Source organism: Porites lutea, chromosome 2 (genome assembly GCF_958299795.1).
Source record: "Porites lutea chromosome 2, jaPorLute2.1, whole genome shotgun sequence".
NCBI lineage: Eukaryota > Metazoa > Cnidaria > Anthozoa > Scleractinia > Poritidae > Porites > Porites lutea.
This window is the reverse complement of record NC_133202.1, coordinates 32,256,760-32,276,388: the sequence shown is the minus strand read 5'-3', so window position 1 is coordinate 32,276,388 and position 19,629 is coordinate 32,256,760. Positions and strand designations below refer to the sequence as shown.

The 19,629-nt window shown below is 39.0% G+C and overlaps 2 protein-coding genes across 2 annotated transcripts; one reads left to right on the top strand and one right to left on the bottom strand.

Moving 5' to 3' along the window:
- Positions 1-957: 957 nt before the first annotated feature.
- Positions 958-3,778, bottom strand: LOC140926066 (uncharacterized). Its single transcript, XM_073375867.1, has 2 exons — positions 3,771-3,778; positions 958-3,726 (listed from the first exon to the last, which is right to left on the bottom strand). Exons 1-2 carry the CDS (start codon positions 3,776-3,778, stop codon positions 1,425-1,427), a joined length of 2,310 nt encoding a protein of 769 aa, XP_073231968.1. The 3' UTR covers positions 958-1,424.
- Positions 3,779-10,110: 6,332 nt separating this feature from the next.
- LOC140928348 (cytochrome P450 10-like) lies at positions 10,111-19,264 on the top strand. The gene is made up of 8 exons (XM_073378086.1): positions 10,111-10,592; positions 12,416-12,606; positions 13,804-14,180; positions 14,926-15,092; positions 15,296-15,374; positions 16,074-16,236; positions 17,792-17,835; positions 19,036-19,264. The coding sequence occupies exons 1-8, from the start codon at positions 10,150-10,152 to the stop codon at positions 19,138-19,140; spliced, it is 1,569 nt and encodes a 522-aa protein (XP_073234187.1). The 5' UTR covers positions 10,111-10,149; the 3' UTR covers positions 19,141-19,264.
- Positions 19,265-19,629: the final 365 nt, after the last annotated feature.

Here is a 19,629-nt window from a genome sequence, read left to right as displayed (position 1 = left end):
AACGACATGCCAGCTGTGTGTTTCGGACATCTTTTCCCTCCCTCTGCTTTGAAGACTGTCCTTTTTTCCATACGGTAAAAGTAACTGTTCCACAGAATGTCACTGATAACACGTAACGCAAAAGAGTATCCAAGTATGACTGCACAATAAATGTCACGAAATCTACCTAGGCGGTCCCTTCGGGATTTTCAGTCTTTACGTCATCCTAACTATTTTGTACTTGCAGGCGCAAACACTAGAAACGTCATCATTACCTACCGATTCCTCGCTGCCCCTGTTCAAGCAAAAGATTTTTTCTGACATACCGACTGTGTATATTTTAACTGTAAGTACTTTCCTTAATATACGCGCGAGTTACTAGAGTGCTTCCTTGATTTGTCTAAGCACAGTTTCCGATATGGTATGGATTAATTTTGCATATGAGGGCAATTGTCAACCATAACCCCGCGGAGGTTTATATAAAGCATCAGCTCAACGATCAAACATTTATCTCCAACATTGCTTTTGCCATGCACAACATGAGGTGGCTTAACGATCATTGATCAACATGCTCTTCAAACACGGTATTCAACGAAAATGTTCGACCGTTTAGCCGTGGGCTTAAGGACGAGCTTATTTTAAATGGCTTTTTCTTTTGGTGCGCGGCTTCCAATTTGGTCGGGCTTATAAATGAGGGGGCTGTGCGGTCATTATCTGCGACACTCCATCTTAGTCTGGTATGAATCACCAAAGGAAGGCTCTCATGAGGTCTAAAGTGACCTTAACGCTACTTGTTCTTTGTTAGCATCGCGGAAAACTCTTGTCAATACAGATGACTGAGAAAAACCTTTTAAAAAAATTTTGTCAAATTATTAGAAAGTAAACTGTATATATTAAGACTAAAATGCTTGCCTTGTTTTTTTTTTTTTTTTTTAATTTCGAGTTTCATCCTTTCAATGAATATAAAACTCTCCTTACTTAAGATAATTAATAACAGTATTGCCGAAAAAAAATTGATTTACAATAACTCTTGGAAATTTTAAAGAAAGCAAGAGTTCGACTTACCAATTAACTATCATAATCAAATTTCAAAGTACTTTGAACATGAAAAACAGGAAGTGTGTTACTTATTTCAACATGACAAAAAAAACTACGCCTCATTAATATTAACATGACAAACGTCTAAAAAGAGACATAACATGAAAACAAAACTAGCTTCAAATCAACTACGCCTTATTAATATTAACATGACAAACCTCTAAAAAGAGGCAACACCTAGCTCTCTTTAAGTATGCTTTTGTTTTAATCCGTCCCTCATATTGTAAGCGGTTAAGGATTTCTAATACTGTAACTTTAGGCAAGCGTTGCCTCCCAGTTTCATCTTTTTCATCTTATTTAAACTGGCATCAGAAACCTCTACAAAAAGACATAACAGTGAACCTAGCTCAAGTACGCTTTTGGTTCATCCGCCTCTCATATTTTAAACGGTTGACAATCTGATCTACGGTAAATTTTTTTAAGAATTGCCTCCCAGCCTCGTCTTCTTCAAGAATGTTCTTTACGGCTGGTTTTGAGATAATTCCACTCTTGATTGTAGGCTTAAATAGCCGAAGGAGATCCTCCTTTTCCCTTAAGGAAAAAATGTTTCGGCTCACGTAACTTGAATTAGATGGTGGCACAAATTCTGAAACACTTGAACTTGACAAATAGCGACTCATTTTGTCTGAAAAAGTTTCTTCTTCGTCTGGAGGGTCAACTGCACCAGCAGTCTCCAAGTGACTTTCATCATGTTTGTGACGCCATTCACTGCGAACTCTGTCGCAGATCTTTTTAGGGTCTTGATTGCAAAGGATCGCATTATTTGTTATCTTTTCTCTGACAAGTGCCATTGTTACCGACTTCTGGTCGATTTCTTCACGGAAGAGCTCTTTTATGGCTTCTATTTGTTGCTTGTTCCAGGTAACATGTTTCTCCGTGCTATCTTTAGTACCAGCAGGAATATCTTCTTCCATAGTAGTAATGGAATCGCCTCCCTCCAGTACTTTTTTTGTTGTTCTCATAATGGAGGGAAGCTCGGCTGCTGCTTCAACACAGGATTTTTGTTTCTCGTGAAGTTTGTAGTACCTTTGGGCTGTCGACTCTTTGTGTGCCATGAGATCAGCGAGTTGTCCTGTCATGTCTTTGTGGCTGGTATGTACGGCAGTCACCGCTGACTTTCGGAAAAGAGTTGAACTGATATGACCCTCTAACCCTGCTTTTTTCCAAGCGGCGTTGATTGCAGTTGATATTTGGCCTGACACGACCTTTGCTCCACTCCACGACAATATCACAGAGTCATTTTCATCTTTGGTCGAATTTACTACACTTCTCACTTCATTAACGTACACTTTCAGGTAACCAAACAGTTTAGGTGAAAGCACGACTCTGGCAGGACCATGAATGGATGCAGTCTTATGGTTCTTTACACTTATTACGTAGCTTCCATTACTTTCATGCTTTGATTTGTTGAACTCACCTATAGTCATGTTAGCTAGCACACCCGATCTATGGGCATTAGCGATTGTCATTTCAGTTAAGATGAAATCTCTAATTAGTGTGTACTGTTCTTGGTTAAGTTGAATACAGTGAGCCCCACTAAGCTGACCAATGAGGGACACTGCTCTTCGTGTTGATTCACTCTGCTCAAATGTAGTCACCATCTCAGCTGTTATCAAGTTAGAAATATCTTCATCCTGTTTCTCCAAATGCCTACGTTGACAATCTTTCTTGTATGAAGTCGACCACAAACGGGCTTTCTCATCAATTACATTAATACTAGCATCGTCCACATTTAGGCCCTCAGGACGCTCTGTTAAGACAAAGCTGCAGAAATACCGTAGACTTAACAAGTACGATTTAATAGTGTCAGGTTTGTAGGTTTTTTCAGCGTGATCTCTTAAGAAAGTGTCACGAATAAGTTTACGATCAAATAGCGACGCCAGATCTTTGTTCGGGTCAATAACAGTAAGCATCTTTTCTACCTGTGAGGCATGCTGTTTCGACATTTTGTGCGGTTTCCTTCCACCATCAGTTGTCTGTAGCCAGCTTATGAAAGAACCAAATATACCATGGCTTATTTCTAAATTACCAGTGCTTTCAGCTTCCGTTTGTGAATCACTGTCAGGTGTACCTTCATAGCCACAGTTGTCACCATCACTGATACTATCTGAATTTTCTGTGCCGCTATCCTTGTTGCCGTCACCTTTTACGCTAGTTCCAGCTACGCTGTTATTATCACTGTTGCTACTGAGGCTTATTTCGGCTTCTTCAGTTCTTCTTGACACCAGTGCTGATGAACGCGAAGGTTTTCTTGGCCGAGCTTCTTTTAATATGGCTTTGTATTCCGATGAGCCCTTCCGTATTTCCTTGTGTACTTGCCGTAAATGTTGGGAAAGTCGCTTTACTATCGAGTGACAACCTGAAATTGGGCACTTGCGGTGGTAATGATAGTCTTTCCACTTGCGGTCTTTTCCTTTTCCGTCCATGTTAGTAGACGAAAAGCTTTCCCGCATTCCAAACCTGGAGGTCGCCGTTTTAGCTTTTTCTCTGGCCCATTTATGAACGTCTCTCAAATGGCGAGGAAGATCACGTACCTGTGATTTACACCCTTTAATGGGGCAAAGATACTTTTTTCTCGTCTGACGAGAGTTGCCACCGTTGTTTTCACCTTTAACTGCCTCTTTAGATACCTTCTGCTTTTCGTCGACGCTGTTGTTGGGATTATCCTCGTCGTCCCAACCAGTGCTTCCTACCTCCTCATCACTAGGTTCATCGAAACATTCGAGGGGCGGTTGTCGAAAATCATCAATGTCGAAGTCTTCTTTAACGGGCTCATATTCTCTCATCCGGAGTTTGTTTACCCATTCATTTTTCCTGTCTTCCAATTTTTTCCTACACTGCAATTAACACATTTCAGCAAAAGGCAATTAAGTTAACACGCGTGATCACTAAATCGTCTATTAGGGCTAAAGAACCTACAATTTAGCATAGTTTTCCCCGTATATTACTCTATTTAGTGGCAGTTTCATATCCTATCATAATGTAATTATCTCATAAGTAGGTTGAGTGTGATCGTCCGGGTGATCGACTCTAAAGATGACTACCGCGCAGTTTGTCGAAAGGTCAGTCACTGCCAACAACAACAGTCCTATTGAGGACTACGTTCATCCGGACGATCATCCTCAACCTATACGTGTGAATTCAACACGGTAAAAAATTACAAATTTTGGACAAAAACCATGGACTAACCCCTTTGAAAAAATCCCAGTTTTTCGCCTTTTTTAACTCCTTGTTTTTATAGTCTAGAAAAGCTTTCTTTCTTTCTAGAATATCGTCAAACACATTTTCCTTGCCTATTTTATGTAAAATAAAAACATGGAAAATTTTCAAATTTTGGTAGTAGTCAAAACCATTGTTTCATAGCTTTGCTTTAACAAGGACAGGATCTATGTTGAGAAAGATTGGATTACTTAAGGACAGATTATGATGTAGTTATGAATATAAGAAAATCATATATGACAACTGCGGGGTGAAGAATTATATGACGGGTTTATAACGTAACAATGAAAGATAAATGAGAGCGCGCTGATCACTAATTTGAAAATGAAAGATAAATCAGAGCGCGCTGATCACTTGCGTTACAATAAAAGATAAACCAGAACACGCTGATCACTAACGTGATAATGAAAGGTAAATCAGAGCACGCTGATCACTAGAGTAACAATTAAATATAAATCAGAGCGCGCTATCACTTACGTAACAATAAAAGGTAAATCAGAGCGCTCTAAACACTAACGTAACAATGAATAATAAATAAGAGCGCTCTGATCACTAACGTACGTAACAATGATAGATAACTGAGAGCACACTGTTCACTAACGTGACAATGAAAAATAAATCAGAGCTCGATGACCACTAACGTAATAACGAAAGGAAACTCAGAGCGCGCTGATCACTAACGTAACGATGAAAGATAACGGAGTGCGCGCTGATCACTAACGCAACAACGAAAGAAAACTCAGAGCACGCTAATCACTAACTTAATAATGAAAGATAAATCAGAATGTGCTAAATACTAACGTTACAACGAAGGATAGAAATGAGCGCCCTGAACATCAATGGTAAGAGCGCTGCACCGGTAACGCAGAGGTCAAGGGTTCGAATCCCCTACAAGCCTGAATTTTTCAGGCTTTCTTTTCCCAATTGCAAAAGTTGCCTCTATAACTGCGATGATCTTCTTTCATATAATGCTTCACCCCGCAGTTCTCATACATGATTTTCATATATGATATCTTTCATATAATTAAGGACAGATCATAAGAAACGTTATGGGGAAGTGAAGGGGCTGGGGAGGCAAAGCACCCAAGAATATTCATGCAAGAGAAATTGAAAAAAACATCATGTGGCTAGAAAATTGCCTGAACACCTCAAAATTCCTCTTAGATGAATGTTTTGGGTACTGATATAGATGTATATAAAATAAACCTCAAATGATCTTCTTACCTGCTCGACTCTTTCTTTAACTCCTGACATTAGTGCTTTTGCAAGGTCTGATTTTGCTTTTTGTATACTAACAAGCAGTTCCTCAGACATGGTGTAAACCCTAACAGATTTCAAAGAAAATTTTGCATCAGAATATAGTACTATATATGTAGCATAGTTTTCCCCCTATATAAGTGGCAGTTTCATATCCTCTCATAATGTATTCTCATTAGTAGGTTAAGCGTGATCGTCCAGGTGAACATATATAGTCCTGAATAGGACTGTTGTTGTTGACAGTGACTAATGGAAAATGCAACATCACTCCACAATCCTTGTTTACGCGAGTCCTGTCCATTATGAATTTTTAACTTAAACTCATGTTCGATCTCTTCTTCGATCTCTCGTTCGATCTCATGTTAGATTAATTTCATAGAAATGTGAAAGTAAGTGCCATGGGAAAGTGCCAATGGTTTTAACTACTGCCAACATCTGTTTAGAACAGTTTCCATGCCGCTTTTCACTGACATTGAGTACACGGTGAAACGTAGAAAAGCGGCCTTTCCATTTTCTCGAACAATCCTTCAATGTTATTGAAAATCATTTATGCTGCGTAGTCGCAGATATGTAACATGGAAATTTGATGTTGCATTTTAAATTTTTGGCCTCATAAAAAATGTTTTTCACGATTAAAAAGAGGACAAGAAAAGCATGTGCTACTCACCTCGTGTTTCGTTTTACGGGCACTTGAAATATGCATCACAAAGTGTCATACCGTAAACGTTGCTGAAATCACTCGTAACCAAGCAATAACATATGCTATACATTACAAATCCGATAGCGAAGAATGGAATAAATGTACGACAGCTCTTTTTCTGTTTCGTTTTTGAAAATCGATTGATAAAATTTTCTACCAAGCATGACCAGGTTTGTATCAGCGGGAATGGGTAAAGGGGGGCGGGTGGAGGCGGAAAGGGCACAAAAGACCCGCGTACTTACAGATCCGATAATGAGAACTGAAAAGTAAAATGTATGACAGCTATTTTTCGTGTTTCGTTTTTGGAAATAAATTGATTAAATTTTCTACTAAGCTTGACCAAGTTTATATCAGGGGGAATGGGTAAAGGGGGTGGGTGGAGGCGGAAAGAGGACAAAAGACCCGCGTACGTACAGATCCGATAGTGAGGACTAAAAAGAAAAATGTACGACAGCTGCTCTTCGAGTTTCGTTTTTGGAAATAAATTGATTAAATTTTCTACTAAGCTTGACCAAGTTTATATCAGCGGGAATGGGTAAAGGGGGTGGGTGGAAGCAGAAAGGGCACAAAAGACCCGTGTACTTACAGATCCGATAGTGAGAACTGAAAAGTAAAATGTATGACAGCCGTTTTTCGTGTTTCGTTTTTGGAAATTAATTGATTAAATTTTCTACTAAGCTTGACCAAGTTTATATCAGCGGGAATGGGTAAAGGAAGTGGGTGTGGGGGGAAAGGGCCACTGACGCCATCAAAATGATATGGAAATCTAATTTTGGAGGGAGGATCGGTCACTTACAAAACGGTGAAAAACCTAGGCAATTACCCTAAAAATCGTAAAGCTCTTTCAGCAAAACTTGGTACATCACCCTTTAATAGTGGGTTGTAATGTTTGGGAGCCTCACAATATACGAAATTTAACTGGGTCAGGTTTTTTTTTTTTTTTTTTAATTATGTACTTCAGGAGCGTAGCATTCTTATAAGCACATACGCACGGAAAAAAAAAACGTTTCTTTCCTGAAAAAGCCTTTTTTAGTATTTGTTTTGATAATATATGTTTCTGGATTGAAACTACTGTATCAGTGCAGTCTTTTGACGTAACAACATTTCCATTTATTCTAAAAACAGATAGTTTTAAAGCGCCTATAAATCTACTTGACAATTAGGGCATTTATGCAACGCGCAATATATTCGTATCGCAAAACGCTAAAAACTTAAAAAAAAATGTTAGCCGCTGTTTCCTCAAGCCAGTTTTTTTGTGAAGAAAGAATGCAATATATGCTAGTGTTTTGGGGAATTTCAACTGAAAACACTCAGGAATTTCAGAGATATAGCAACTTCTTTTTAAAAAAAGTGCTTCACATTTCGAATGAGTTTTCAGAACCTCACAAATGGATGAAGAAGTATGTGATACTACGGCGCTTTTTTGTCGATTGTAAAATCTCGGAAGAGACTGTTTGTGGATCACGAGTGAATGGCTAGGAAGAGTTTAACAGGTCGAATACCTCTAAATCCAAGCCAAAAAGTACTTTAAAATGTCTTTAAAAGGACCATCCACGGGGTAGGGAATTTGTGCAACGTCGCAACATGTTTTATGGCTGTAAAAAAATTCAAAATATTGGTAAAAAGTTGAAACAGTGTGTGGTTGTTAGTATAGGTATTAGGCATTGAAAAATCATAACAAGCAATTGTGAGTAACCTTTAAAAGAAAGCTTTAACGAAAGGAGGAAAAGTGACAAAAAATGCCCTACTTTATATCTGCAGAGAGAGAGATCAGAGAGAGGGAGAGGATATAATGCTAGAAATATTATACAGTAGTACAATCAAAACATAAGGCACCTCCAGGAAATCGAGTTGGTCCCTACTATTCTTCAGTCATTTTCTTTTACTCTCTATAATCTCCATTAATACAGACATTTTGTGCCAGTCCCAATAGTTTCCATCTGAGAGCAGACTGTAGTTTGTGCAACACCACACTTAAAGGGGCTGTGTCACGGCAATCCAGTTCATTTTGTTTAATTTGGCCAATTACTCACCCTCAATTACTATGTAAATTAAAGTAAGCAAAGAAATGACAGGAATATGACAAAATCAGAGATCCGAGACAAACAAATGTGCCTCCTGAACATTATTTTTGAAGTTGCAAGTAGCAGGGATCAACTTTGAAAAACTGTTAGGCTCAACAGTTTTCAAAAACCCTAATTTCAATCCGTTTCAATCTTCTTCAGTTTTGCCCATCCGTGGCGTCTGTTGTTTCCGTTATGTTATTTTAACTGTCCTGTAAAGTTTTAAGCTGTTATTTTTATGTTTCTCTTAATTTAACGGGCATTTTGTAATTTCCTAATTTGCGGAATTTCGTGACACAGCTTCTTTAAGCCTCTGACGACAAAAATATAATGCTACTCAGTCTTAATTTATTCTACTTGCAATCAAATTAAGACCACTTCATGTTCTTCTTCATATTATCAGTATTATGAACTCGTTTATTTTTCAGTCTGTGTTCTGGTAGTCTTATCAGGCTGGGCACTCACTGTTGTCCTGCAAAAAATCATAATAACAAGCAAATTCTATGATTTGTTTTACAGTCGAATCTTTGTGGGGATTTGTAAGCAAATTTCTCCATAGGCTTCATTCTGTTTCTGTGCAATACAGCCTTTAGATTTATACCGCAGAGAAGCAGAACTTGTTGTTGTTTATATAAAGACTGTCACACGAGATCATTCGAATGCAATTTTCTAGTAGAACTTTAAAAATAGTCAGAACCTTCTTGGGTCACGGTTCTGTGACTGAAAAAAATATTTACCATCTTAGTGCATATATTGAAAAAGGCAAAATCGCTAAATTGGGCGACTGAAATTATTATAATATTTATTTTACTAACAAGCTAAACGCTAACGTACGGAAAACGCCCTTGCTATCGCCATTAATATATATGAAGTCGTCACTTCAGAAGTGAAAAAACCTTGAAGGTTCGTAAAAATTTGCATGCACAAACAAAATTTATAAAACCATTACATATTTTTTTCGTAGCCGTTTATTATCATTTGGTTTTGATTGGAAAGATATAACGCGACCGTCAACCTGTAATACTAGATAGGCCATTTTGACAGTACATAAACATAAAAAGCGAAAAAAACACCTTAACTTATAAGACTAACTATAAAATATCATCTAAATGTTTTCTGTACATCGCATAGAAATACGCCAAATATCAAATCTAATTATACATTGCAGCGATCTTAAGATATTTAGCAATAAATCCGAACCTACCTCCAGCTAGACGGCGCCATCAACGGATCGAGAGCGGAAAGTTCCAGTAGCTTCCAGTCCTACTCCGCATCACTCCTGAACCAGAGAACGTGTCACAGACATAATATTCAGAGACAAAAGCGCGTGCAAGCACGCTAGCTTTGTGAACATGGCTGCCATGTCTCTCTCTCTCTCTCTCGCAACAACTTGGAAGCGATAACGTGGAAGCGACAACGTGGAAGCGACCACTCGGAAGCGACAACGTGGAAGCGGCAACGTGGAAGCAATAACGTGGAAGCGACAACGTGGAAGCGGCAACGTGGAAGTGACAACATGGAAGCGAACCTCATGTTTAACAATGTCGATCGTCATATCTACAGACTGACAGCTGCTTACAAACATTTATGTATGGAATATACACAAAAACTTGTTCTTTAATTTTTCGCCTTTTTTAATTTAAAATTTATAACATAAATAAGTCAAATAATGCAGGCAATACCATGCACTCACGTGGGAATACTGAAATATAATAATCTCGTCCCCAGGGGATTCTCGGTTTTGGGTGGGCGATTGCGTGACAACTCTGATTGTTGTTTTTATTATGTTCGATTCAGCCGCAGATGTTCCAGCTAACAGAGTCGAATTAAGTAATGGCTTTCAAATTTGCAACACGTCCACCTTTATCACTTCAAAATTTTTGTAAAAACAAACCGAGTCTAAAAGCCAGCAAATACTTCAAGTTTCGTTCGGCTCAAACTCAAGCCGTGGAAGGCATCGCAGCAAAACCGTTCAAAGAAATCCCAGGACCAAAGGGTTTGCCCATTATTGGAACACTTCTTGATTATGTTCGCGATCAAGGAGAAGGAATACGGGGTTATAAACGAATGCACGTTATGCAGCAACAACGGATTCAACAGTTTGGATCGATTTATCGAGAGAAAATCCTAAATTTTGAGACAGTGGCCATTTCTAATCCCGATGATGTGCAGTTCTTGTTTCGAAACGAAGGAAAGTATCCCACGCGTGAACCAATCTTCCCGCTTTGGATGAAGTACAAGGAAGAGAGAAAACAGGCTCACGGAGTTTTCAGCTTGTAAGTCTATTTTATTTACTAATATATAAAGGCAAGTGTAAATGTAGTTATTAAAAAATTATTTTTCGTGATAAGCCATGCTGAAGGGCACGTTTATTTACTGATCGAGGACAGGACAGTGTTTCTTAACTTATTTGCGCATACGCGCTGCGAATCATTGAAGGGGGCAGCGGGGGGGCGGGGGGGAGGGTTGGGTGGTAGAGCGGGTTTGAGGGAATTGCTATGACCTTGGGTGCTTTCCATTCAGCCCAAAATTCGGAGAATTTCGGTTAGAAATCAAATCGAATGCACCATTTTGGTTCAGTCCAACTGGAATTACCACTTTGACCAATCCACTAATTTTGATTAGTCACACTAAATTATGTCCCTTTCCATTTGACAATTTCCTCTGGTTGTCCCTAGTACCGCTCTTTGGCATCCTGCTTACAAGAACGATAACCAAATGTGCGGTGGCTTGGGTCTGGTCTGTGCAACCAGAATGTACTGTTCCGCTGGGGACATGGAATTTCTGAAATTTCAAACTGGATTTTTTGTTGAATGGAAAGGGCCCCTTGTGACAATGCCAAAAATTAGAATTTAGCAATGGTTGATGTAATTCAGAACAAAAGTTTTGGGTACTTAAACAGTTCACAAGCTTTATAATTTTTCAGCTTTAGGTCTTTTTTGTTGTTTGTTTTTGTTACCAGCATAAAGGAGCACAATTCTGGGATAAAATTCCTGGTTTTTCAGGCGGTTTTGCTCTTGAGTAAAATCCAGGAAAAATTCTGGGAAAGCTAAGAGAAACTTTGCTATACTATCTGGACCCTGAGGGAAGACAGAGGTGCCAACATCTGGAAATCTAAAATCTGGAGACTCAGTCTGTTAATTGCACTTACCCTCCCCCTCCCAGAAATTAACCCAGCTCCCAAATTAGGACATTATATGAAGTCTTCCATGAGGTACATCACACAGATTTAGTATACTTAACATATAACCTATTCACACCCCCAAGTGGCCTCATTTTAAGTCAATACAATCCTGATAAACAGTAACTGCTCGAAAGGCAGACTTTATGCACTGTTCAAAATTAGCAATATAACTTATTCATAAAATGAAGCCTCTAATCTTTTTCCATCACCTATGGCTAAAGAAAGATTCTGATAATCTATTGGGGGATGTGTGTGTGTGTGGGGGGCATATCATGTACTTGTGTAAAATTTTGGGGGGGGGGAGTGTGTTCTACAGTGCTTTCTGAAACTCTTATCCTATTGCAGATATTTGATTTTTGTTGTTCTAAAGAACAAAATACAGTGTATTTCACCCATAGTCAGACCAACCCATGGTAAAAAATTGAAACCTAAGCTGCTCATACCTTTTATAGCTCTTACTAAGGAGTAACCCTATTTCCAACCCAAGGGATTAAATGTGACTTGACCCAGAGCTCTGACTTCAGTAGAAGAGGTTTCATATACAAGCATTAATGGGGCTTGTCTGACACCTTCAGGTTTAAGAACACAGCTGCAGACCCCACCTGCTGCTGTTCAGTGAAATATTAATACTGATTATCAGTGGGCAGGCTTACATGTGGCGTGTATGAATCACTGCTATTCACACAGCACCACAGTCTTTGAATGAAGGGGTGTGTGGAAGGCGCTCCCCTAATGTAATGTCAAATCCTCCTTTTGTTTTACAAGTCACCTTATTAAAGCATTTTGCAAGGAGAATTTAGCAGCATATTAGGACTCATTAAGGCACATTTCTTCCAAGTACCCTTCCAAATTTTACTTTTCGTTCTTGCTGGTCAGATTGAGGTCTAATCTTCATATGACTTGTTGTAATTATAGGCGTGGTGAAGAATGGTACAAAGTTCGCCGTATCTTGAACATGAAAATGTTAAAGCCCAAAGTTATTGGCGAATATGCACAAGGCCTGAATGAAGTCTCTTCTGATCTCTTGTCACGATTGAAGCAAACTCGTGATGATGAAGGACTGATTCCCAACATTCAGGATGAACTCTTTAAGTGGTCACTGGAATGTGAGTCTAGCAAACCATTTTTTTTTTTAAGAGATCATGCATTTTAAGTAGATGGTTGAGTGGGGAGTTCGAACCTGTGCAAATTTTACTCCATAATTTCTTCCAATGCAACATGATTTTCTTTAACATTAGGGAACATTGAAATTTAATCTACCTAAACCTTACTGTTAAATGAGTTGTTGTTGTTGTTTTTTATTATTATCAACTACTGATTAATGCTTTGTTTTATAATTAATGTATCAACATTTTGCTTCTGAGCTTATCCTCAATGTATTGCCCCCTAGTCTGGGCTCTTTTAACCCTTTAAGCCCCAGTTATATCCACATACAAATTCTCCAGACTGAACTCCCGGCTATACTCTTACCTAAACAGGATTAGTTGAGAGAAATATATCATTGACAAAAAAATTTAAAGCTCTTTTCTTTTGGCGACAATTTTATTTATTTCTCACAACCTTTTCTCTTGTGTAAAAAATTGATATTGTTAGGAGAAATAATATGTTGGTTATACTCTTGAGACTCAAAGGGTAATAAATATCCAAAAGATTTGGTCAGATCAGTTAAGATGCTCTAAGCATGGGCACCCAACGACTGTTTTCTGTAGAAATATCTGTTCGGAGAAGCTAATATTGCCTAGAAATTTTTATTGCTTGTGACGGCTACAAGTTTCTAGATGACTGTTCCATTCATGTACAATTTTCGAAATTTGTCTAATAAATTCCCTACTATTTTCTGGAGCTTAATTTTTCACATTTCATTCCCCAAGTAATGCTGGTTTTCGTGGAAACCTAAAATTGTCGGATTCAAAAATGTAATGGAGGTAGGAATCAGAAAAATTGTCACGTTTGGAAAGCTATAAATTGCATGTAAACCCTTGAAATTTCGAAAAGACTCAAAGATGACCTAACAGATGAAATTTTATAGCGCCGCTTAGAATGTATTTCTAGAGATCTAGAACTACTCTGGATAGCCTGAAAAGTGTTTTCAACGTATTCAGGAGGAAATCGTCCTTAGGTGCCCCTGTGGTTTTTCGTCCCTTTTAGGGATTTTAACTATTAATTTTACAGATACCAGCTAACAAACGCAGTACATTCATCTCAAGACCCTACTTGTTGGTCGGCCTTAAATCAAACCGTGGATTACTGCTTCGAAGTCTGGTATCCAAAGAGCTAATTCTATTGTTAATTTTCTTATGCAGCGGTGGGAACAGTTCTGTTTGAAACAAGGTTTGGTTCATTTAGCAAGTCACCTTCTGATGAAGCAGCCAAGTTTATTGAAGCCGTGGAGAAATTATTTGAAGTATTTCTAAAAGCGTTTCCTATTCCAGTCTGGATTGATAAGTTTTACAGGCCAACATTGTTTAAGGAGTTCTATGATTGTATGGATGCCATGTACAACTTTGCTGATAGATGCATTGAGATAAGGTTGGAGGAGATACGAGAAAAGTTAGAAATGGGAAACATAAGAGATGAAGATGCTGCAGAGTTCTTAACCTTCTTGATCAGTAGAGATGATATCAATTCTAAAGAAATAACAGCGAATTTGGTTGAAATATTGATGGCTGCTGTTGAAACGGTAAGATAATCATAACATCAATAGTTATGTTCGTAATAATAGTAAGTTTTAATAACTAACTTAATAAGTAATAGTCACAATAATGGCAATAGAATTGACAACAATGACAAAGGTTAGGGAAAGATGATGATGATGATGATGATGATGAAGACGATGACGATGATGATGATAATGATGACGAGAATGAGGACGATGAAGATTACGACGACGACGACGACGGTGGTGGTGCTGGTGGCGGTGATCCTGGTGAAAAAAAAAAATGAAAGAAAAAGAAAGAAAAGAAAGACGACAACTTCCATAGGGGCCAAATGAAGGTCGCGTGCGGGAAACTTGATATCATTTCCGGCGTCCTGACCATACATTGGCAAATGAAAGACCGTGTCCTGCAGCAGTGAATACGCGAAAAATTGTCCTCTTCTTTTTCAAGCTTAGCGAGATTATTTAATGCTTTTGACCAGATCGTGACAATTTGTTCCCTTTTTCGTTTACAAGCTAATCGCACAATCACATAGTTAGGCAATGAGTACGCTAGAAAAATTTTTCGTTAATTTAAAACAATAATGAAAATGATGATTTAAACGGGAAGGTTTTGCGTGACAAGCTTTTCGTTGTAAGGAAACCTTGATCGTGTATCCGGCCGAGCTGTATTTTTCAACTGCTATTCAAGAATTCATGTCACTTGCACAAGGGTCAGATACCTAATTTTTTATTTTCATTTTATTGTTACATGTATTATTTTTTGCAGACCTCAAACACGATCCAGTGGACATTATACTCGCTAGCAAGAAACCCTGATGTGCAAGAACGACTGTATGAGGAAGTCACTTCAGTTCTCAAACCTGGAGAGCGTGCGACAGCCTCCACCTTACAGAAAATGCATTTTCTAAGGGGTTGTATCAAGGAGACTCTAAGGTATGTATAATCTGACCCGAATCTGCCAGACCTTGTTGTTACTTCTTTACAAAGGACAGGAGTCAGTTTATTGGCTCCTGTCAAGGTGACGCTAGACCTCCCCGATGCATTGTGGGCTGTATCAATTAACGGATCATTCACGGAAATTGTTATTTGTTTTGCTTTGTTTTGTTTATTAATTTACTCACGGTTTTCTTCTGTAGGTTGTATCCAGTCGCCTTTGAAAATGCTCGAATACTATCTGAAGAAATAGCCATTCAAGGCTATTGTATTCCACCTGAAGTAAGTCAGATGACCGCAGAACTACCTAATATGCTTAGAGTGTTTTTGCAGTGTACGTGTGGTGTGTTACCGTCGTCTTCTGAGTTCGCTGAGTTTAGTAAAGCTCTAATCGTATAATTAGCAAGAGAAGCTTCTGTTTTAACGGTCAAAAACAATAGCTGCATGACTTGTAACATGCATCCTAAAAGTTTTTTATTAATTGACTACTGCCGTTTAGCTCAATTAACGACGTTTTCATGTTGTAATGGTTTTACTAGTAATCAACAAGCATTGGAATATGTTTCAGTTGCAAATTTGCATGTAACATGCGATTTGTGTCTTCTGCACATTGAGCAACCTCATGCTCAGTGCTTCCTTTAGTTGCAATACTTAAAGTATGTATTTATACGTGCGGTACGCATGCGCATTGTACACTTGGAACACATATCTCTGAAATTTTTTACTCACATTACGCACTCATTCACTCACGTCACTTAATAATATCTGTTGCCGTGCGCGTCTACACCAAGAGAAAGTAGTTTTAAGATGTATCATACTCTCATACTCATATTTTTTATTTTAATATTTTTTATGTTCGTTTTGTTTGTTTGTTTTTTTGTATGTGTAATGACGTTGCCGTTGTTGTTAGTTACCTTCAAAGAATACCGTCTTTCTATGCATCCTGTACATTACAATTGATCATGTGCTTTCGTTTCCCAGACAATGATTCGTATCCCTCTGTACGTTATGGGTCGTAACCCAGAGTTGTTTGAGGACCCGCTGGAGTACAAACCCGAGCGATGGCTAAGGGACGATGCACACAAGTCCCCTTACCACGCGTTTGCTTTTCTCCCGTTTGGATTTGGTACCAGAATGTGCCTTGGTAAGTACACTGTTGCACACTGAAGTTTACCTGAAAAGTCCTTTGGGAGCCAATTAGAGAGCTCGGAAAGTAATCATGACAACCTGTGAGCAGCAGGCACCAGGCACCGTCACCCTGAATTAAAAGGCTGATTTAGCAACAGGACGGGAACGTCAGTTGACGAAGGCAAAACGCGCGGAAAGGACTAAAAACGACTTCCGGGGCCAAATTTGCCGTTGTGCCATTGGTCAAGCCAGTTATTTAATTTGCGCGCGCCGTCGTCAACTGACGTTCCCCTTCTGTTGCTAAATCAGCCTAATAAGGAGTTTACAAAAGGACTGCGACGACGGTAACTAGAACGTCAAAAAGCAATTGGTTCTATGAGCAAAATAACATCTCTTCACGAGCATCATCCTTTCTGATACATTTCTTGTCGTCATTGCGCAGTTACGACATGAAATTGCCCTATTTCACGTCTTATGGCCGACGTAAACGAACGAAGGTAAATTGTTCTTCCTTTTAATTACGGCTTGGATGCGGTTTATAACCATTTTAGTCCAGGAAAATTCGCCTGCACCTCACAAGTTAATCTGGTTGGAATTATGGCGATGAAGTTTGAAAGAACGCGAATATGGAATACATTTTGTGAGACGTTGTCAATACCGTCGTCGTCGGGGTTGTGTAAACTCCTTGATATTCTCAGTGGAAAAGTTTAAACACTAATAGTCCCTTGGAGGGAGGGGCCAGACTGCGCAATTAACCAAGACCAATGTAACCGAAATGGCTTGACCTTAACAGTAGAGCTGTAAATTTGCTTAGCTCTAATAAAAGCCTTCAGACCACCCCGAATAATTTAGTGAAGGAGACCACTGGCCAGCATTGTCGTGATGCCTGAATTACAGTTAATCCCATGAAAGTGTTAAGGACTTGATACTTCATTGTGAAACGAAAAGTAAAATTCGTGGGCATTTTCCGCGTTGCCGAAACGAAACTGAAAGTTTTCAGCAATATATTTGCACTTAAGCTGCAAAGAAAGTTCTCACTACCAGAAGGATTTGATTTTCATGTTACGAACGTCGAACCTACAGAAATCCGATTCTCGTGAGTTTCAAACCCATGGCGTTCTCAAACACCATACGACGGCTATAACCGCCCAGCTACAGGACATGTCGAGTTAGGTTGTTTACAAGGTTATTTGTGACACGCCGTTCCTCAGTTTGTTTAGAGGATCTTAGGAGCTTCTAAGACACCTTTCAGGGTGAAAATTAAGCGAGCTTCCCAACTTTATACCCAATATTTACCCAACTCTTCAGTACGGACAGGTCCTATTTGGCCTTTTTTGCCACCAAAAGATTGTTGATAGATAGAAGACGTACACCTCAGGGTTGTTAGGGGGAAGAAGGGGCGCACAGCCCAAGCAAAACCCGTATGGGACATAATATGATGTTCCTTCCTGAACGCCCAAAGTGATACCAAAATGTGGAATTGACACCCCTAAACGAGGCGTCAGGAAAGTAGGCACGCTTCTCGGCCATTACATATGTCTTAGAACGTTTCACTTTCCTTTGTTGTACAGGACGCCGTGTGGCTGAGTTGGAGATGCACCTTCTTCTGTCACAGGTATGCATTGTTGATAGATCATTCCAGTTCCAGCGTTACTCATTTACCATTAACGAGGACAAGTTTTCGTTTTTCGTAAGAACTGTTCCCGCTTGGGACGCTTCGTCTCCTGTTTCCGTACGTGCTGATCCCGTTGCTGTGTTCCATTCAAGTATTTGTAATAATTTTATGTTTTGACGATTTTTATTTTATTTATTTATTTATTTTTTCATATGACTTGTAATTTCATTTGTTTTTGTTTAGTTATTTGTTTTCATTTTTTTAAAATTTATCTCGCTGTTAATGTCAGAAACTTCCGTGTACTGACCGTCCATTGCCATATTAGTTCGCTAGATGCAATTTAATTGATCGTCGTTGCTGATAAGTTGGCAACTGGGCTGTTTCAAATAAATGTAGACAAGATCATCACAGTTAAATACGCAACTTATGCAGTTGCGAAAAGAAAGTCTGAACAAATTATGGTTTGCAGGGATTCGAACCCTGGCCTCTGCGATACCGGTGCTGCGCTCTAGCTAACCAATTAAGCTAGCAAGCCCACTGGCAGCTGGTCATTAAATTGGCTCGAAGTATACCCGGGAAAGGTGAAGATGAAATGATGAATATGTGAATTTCATACATTTGAAGTGCGGGATGAAGAAATAAATACAGAGACGATCATCACAACTTATGCAGTTGGGAAAAGATAGCCTGAAAAAATTCAGGCTTGTCGTGGCTCGAACCCTGACCTCTGCGATACCGGTGGGAAAGAGGTAGATAAAATGAAGAATATATAAATTTTCGGCAATGATCTTGCTAGAAATGACGCGTTATGTAACTCGGGAATAAAGGGTTAAGTTCGTTGTTGCGATTTTGGCAATTTTAGATCGCCAACCAGATGCATATATAAAGGGCTAAGGCAACCTAAAATTCCACCTCCCCAGACAAAGTGAATACCGGGAAAATTATAATCTTTTCAACGCTCAGGCCGTGTTTGTTTGTTCTTCTAATTTGCCGAGATTTTATCTGTATTCTGATCCCACATATTAATTGAAATTTGTATTGGGACAGTCCTGCTATACTGACCTAGAACATTGCCCTTCTAGAGGAGCTGACTTAGCAACTGAATGGGGTAACCCTCCTCCTTGACCAACCTCAGTACCTCTCGAGTAAATGAAATGGAGAACCGCGATTGGGTAAATCTACATATTACTATTGTTTCAGGTGTCACAAAACTTCTGGCTTGAGTCGCTGAATGAAGCAATTCCAGTGGTTACCTCCCTGTTGGTGCCTGACAAGAAACTCAAATTAAGATTTGTGGATCGCTAAGCAAATGGTAGTTTACAAAAGCTTTATCGCGGAACTTTATTCTAAAAGCTCTCTCCGGCCCACGATGATTCCTCCCATTTTTTTGGGCTGCTAGTTCTCCTTGCAGCACTTGTTTTCCTCTGACGATGATATGTTTTGACTCCAAGGAAGTAGAGATCAGAAATTAAAACCATATAGATGCATGGTGATAAGTGGACCACATCATATAATTTATCCTCATTCGAACTGACAGGTGTTCTCACTGTGTCGGGTAAAGTCTTAGAAACTGCTATAACAGTAGTCGGAACCAACCTGCATCCGATCACGAATTCGACAATCTGATTGTCCAACGTACCTTATTATAGGATATTACCGCTTCATGAAATTAAGGTATTTGAAATAAACGCGACTCAAATTAACGCGAATTTTATAGAAAACGACTACCGAATATAGGAAATTAGCACCAAAAAGAGAGTAACATTTCTAAATGAAAGAAATGAACGCCAAGGT

Coding starts and splice junctions, on each gene's coding strand:
- LOC140928348 (XM_073378086.1), top strand. CDS start 10,150: ATGGCTTTCAAATTTGCAACACGTCCACCTTTATCACTTCAAAATTTT. Junction 10,593..12,415: donor GCTCACGGAGTTTTCAGCTT/GTAAGTCTATTT, acceptor TTGTAATTATAG/GCGTGGTGAAGAATGGTACA. Junction 15,375..16,073: donor GCTATTGTATTCCACCTGAA/GTAAGTCAGATG, acceptor TTCGTTTCCCAG/ACAATGATTCGTATCCCTCT.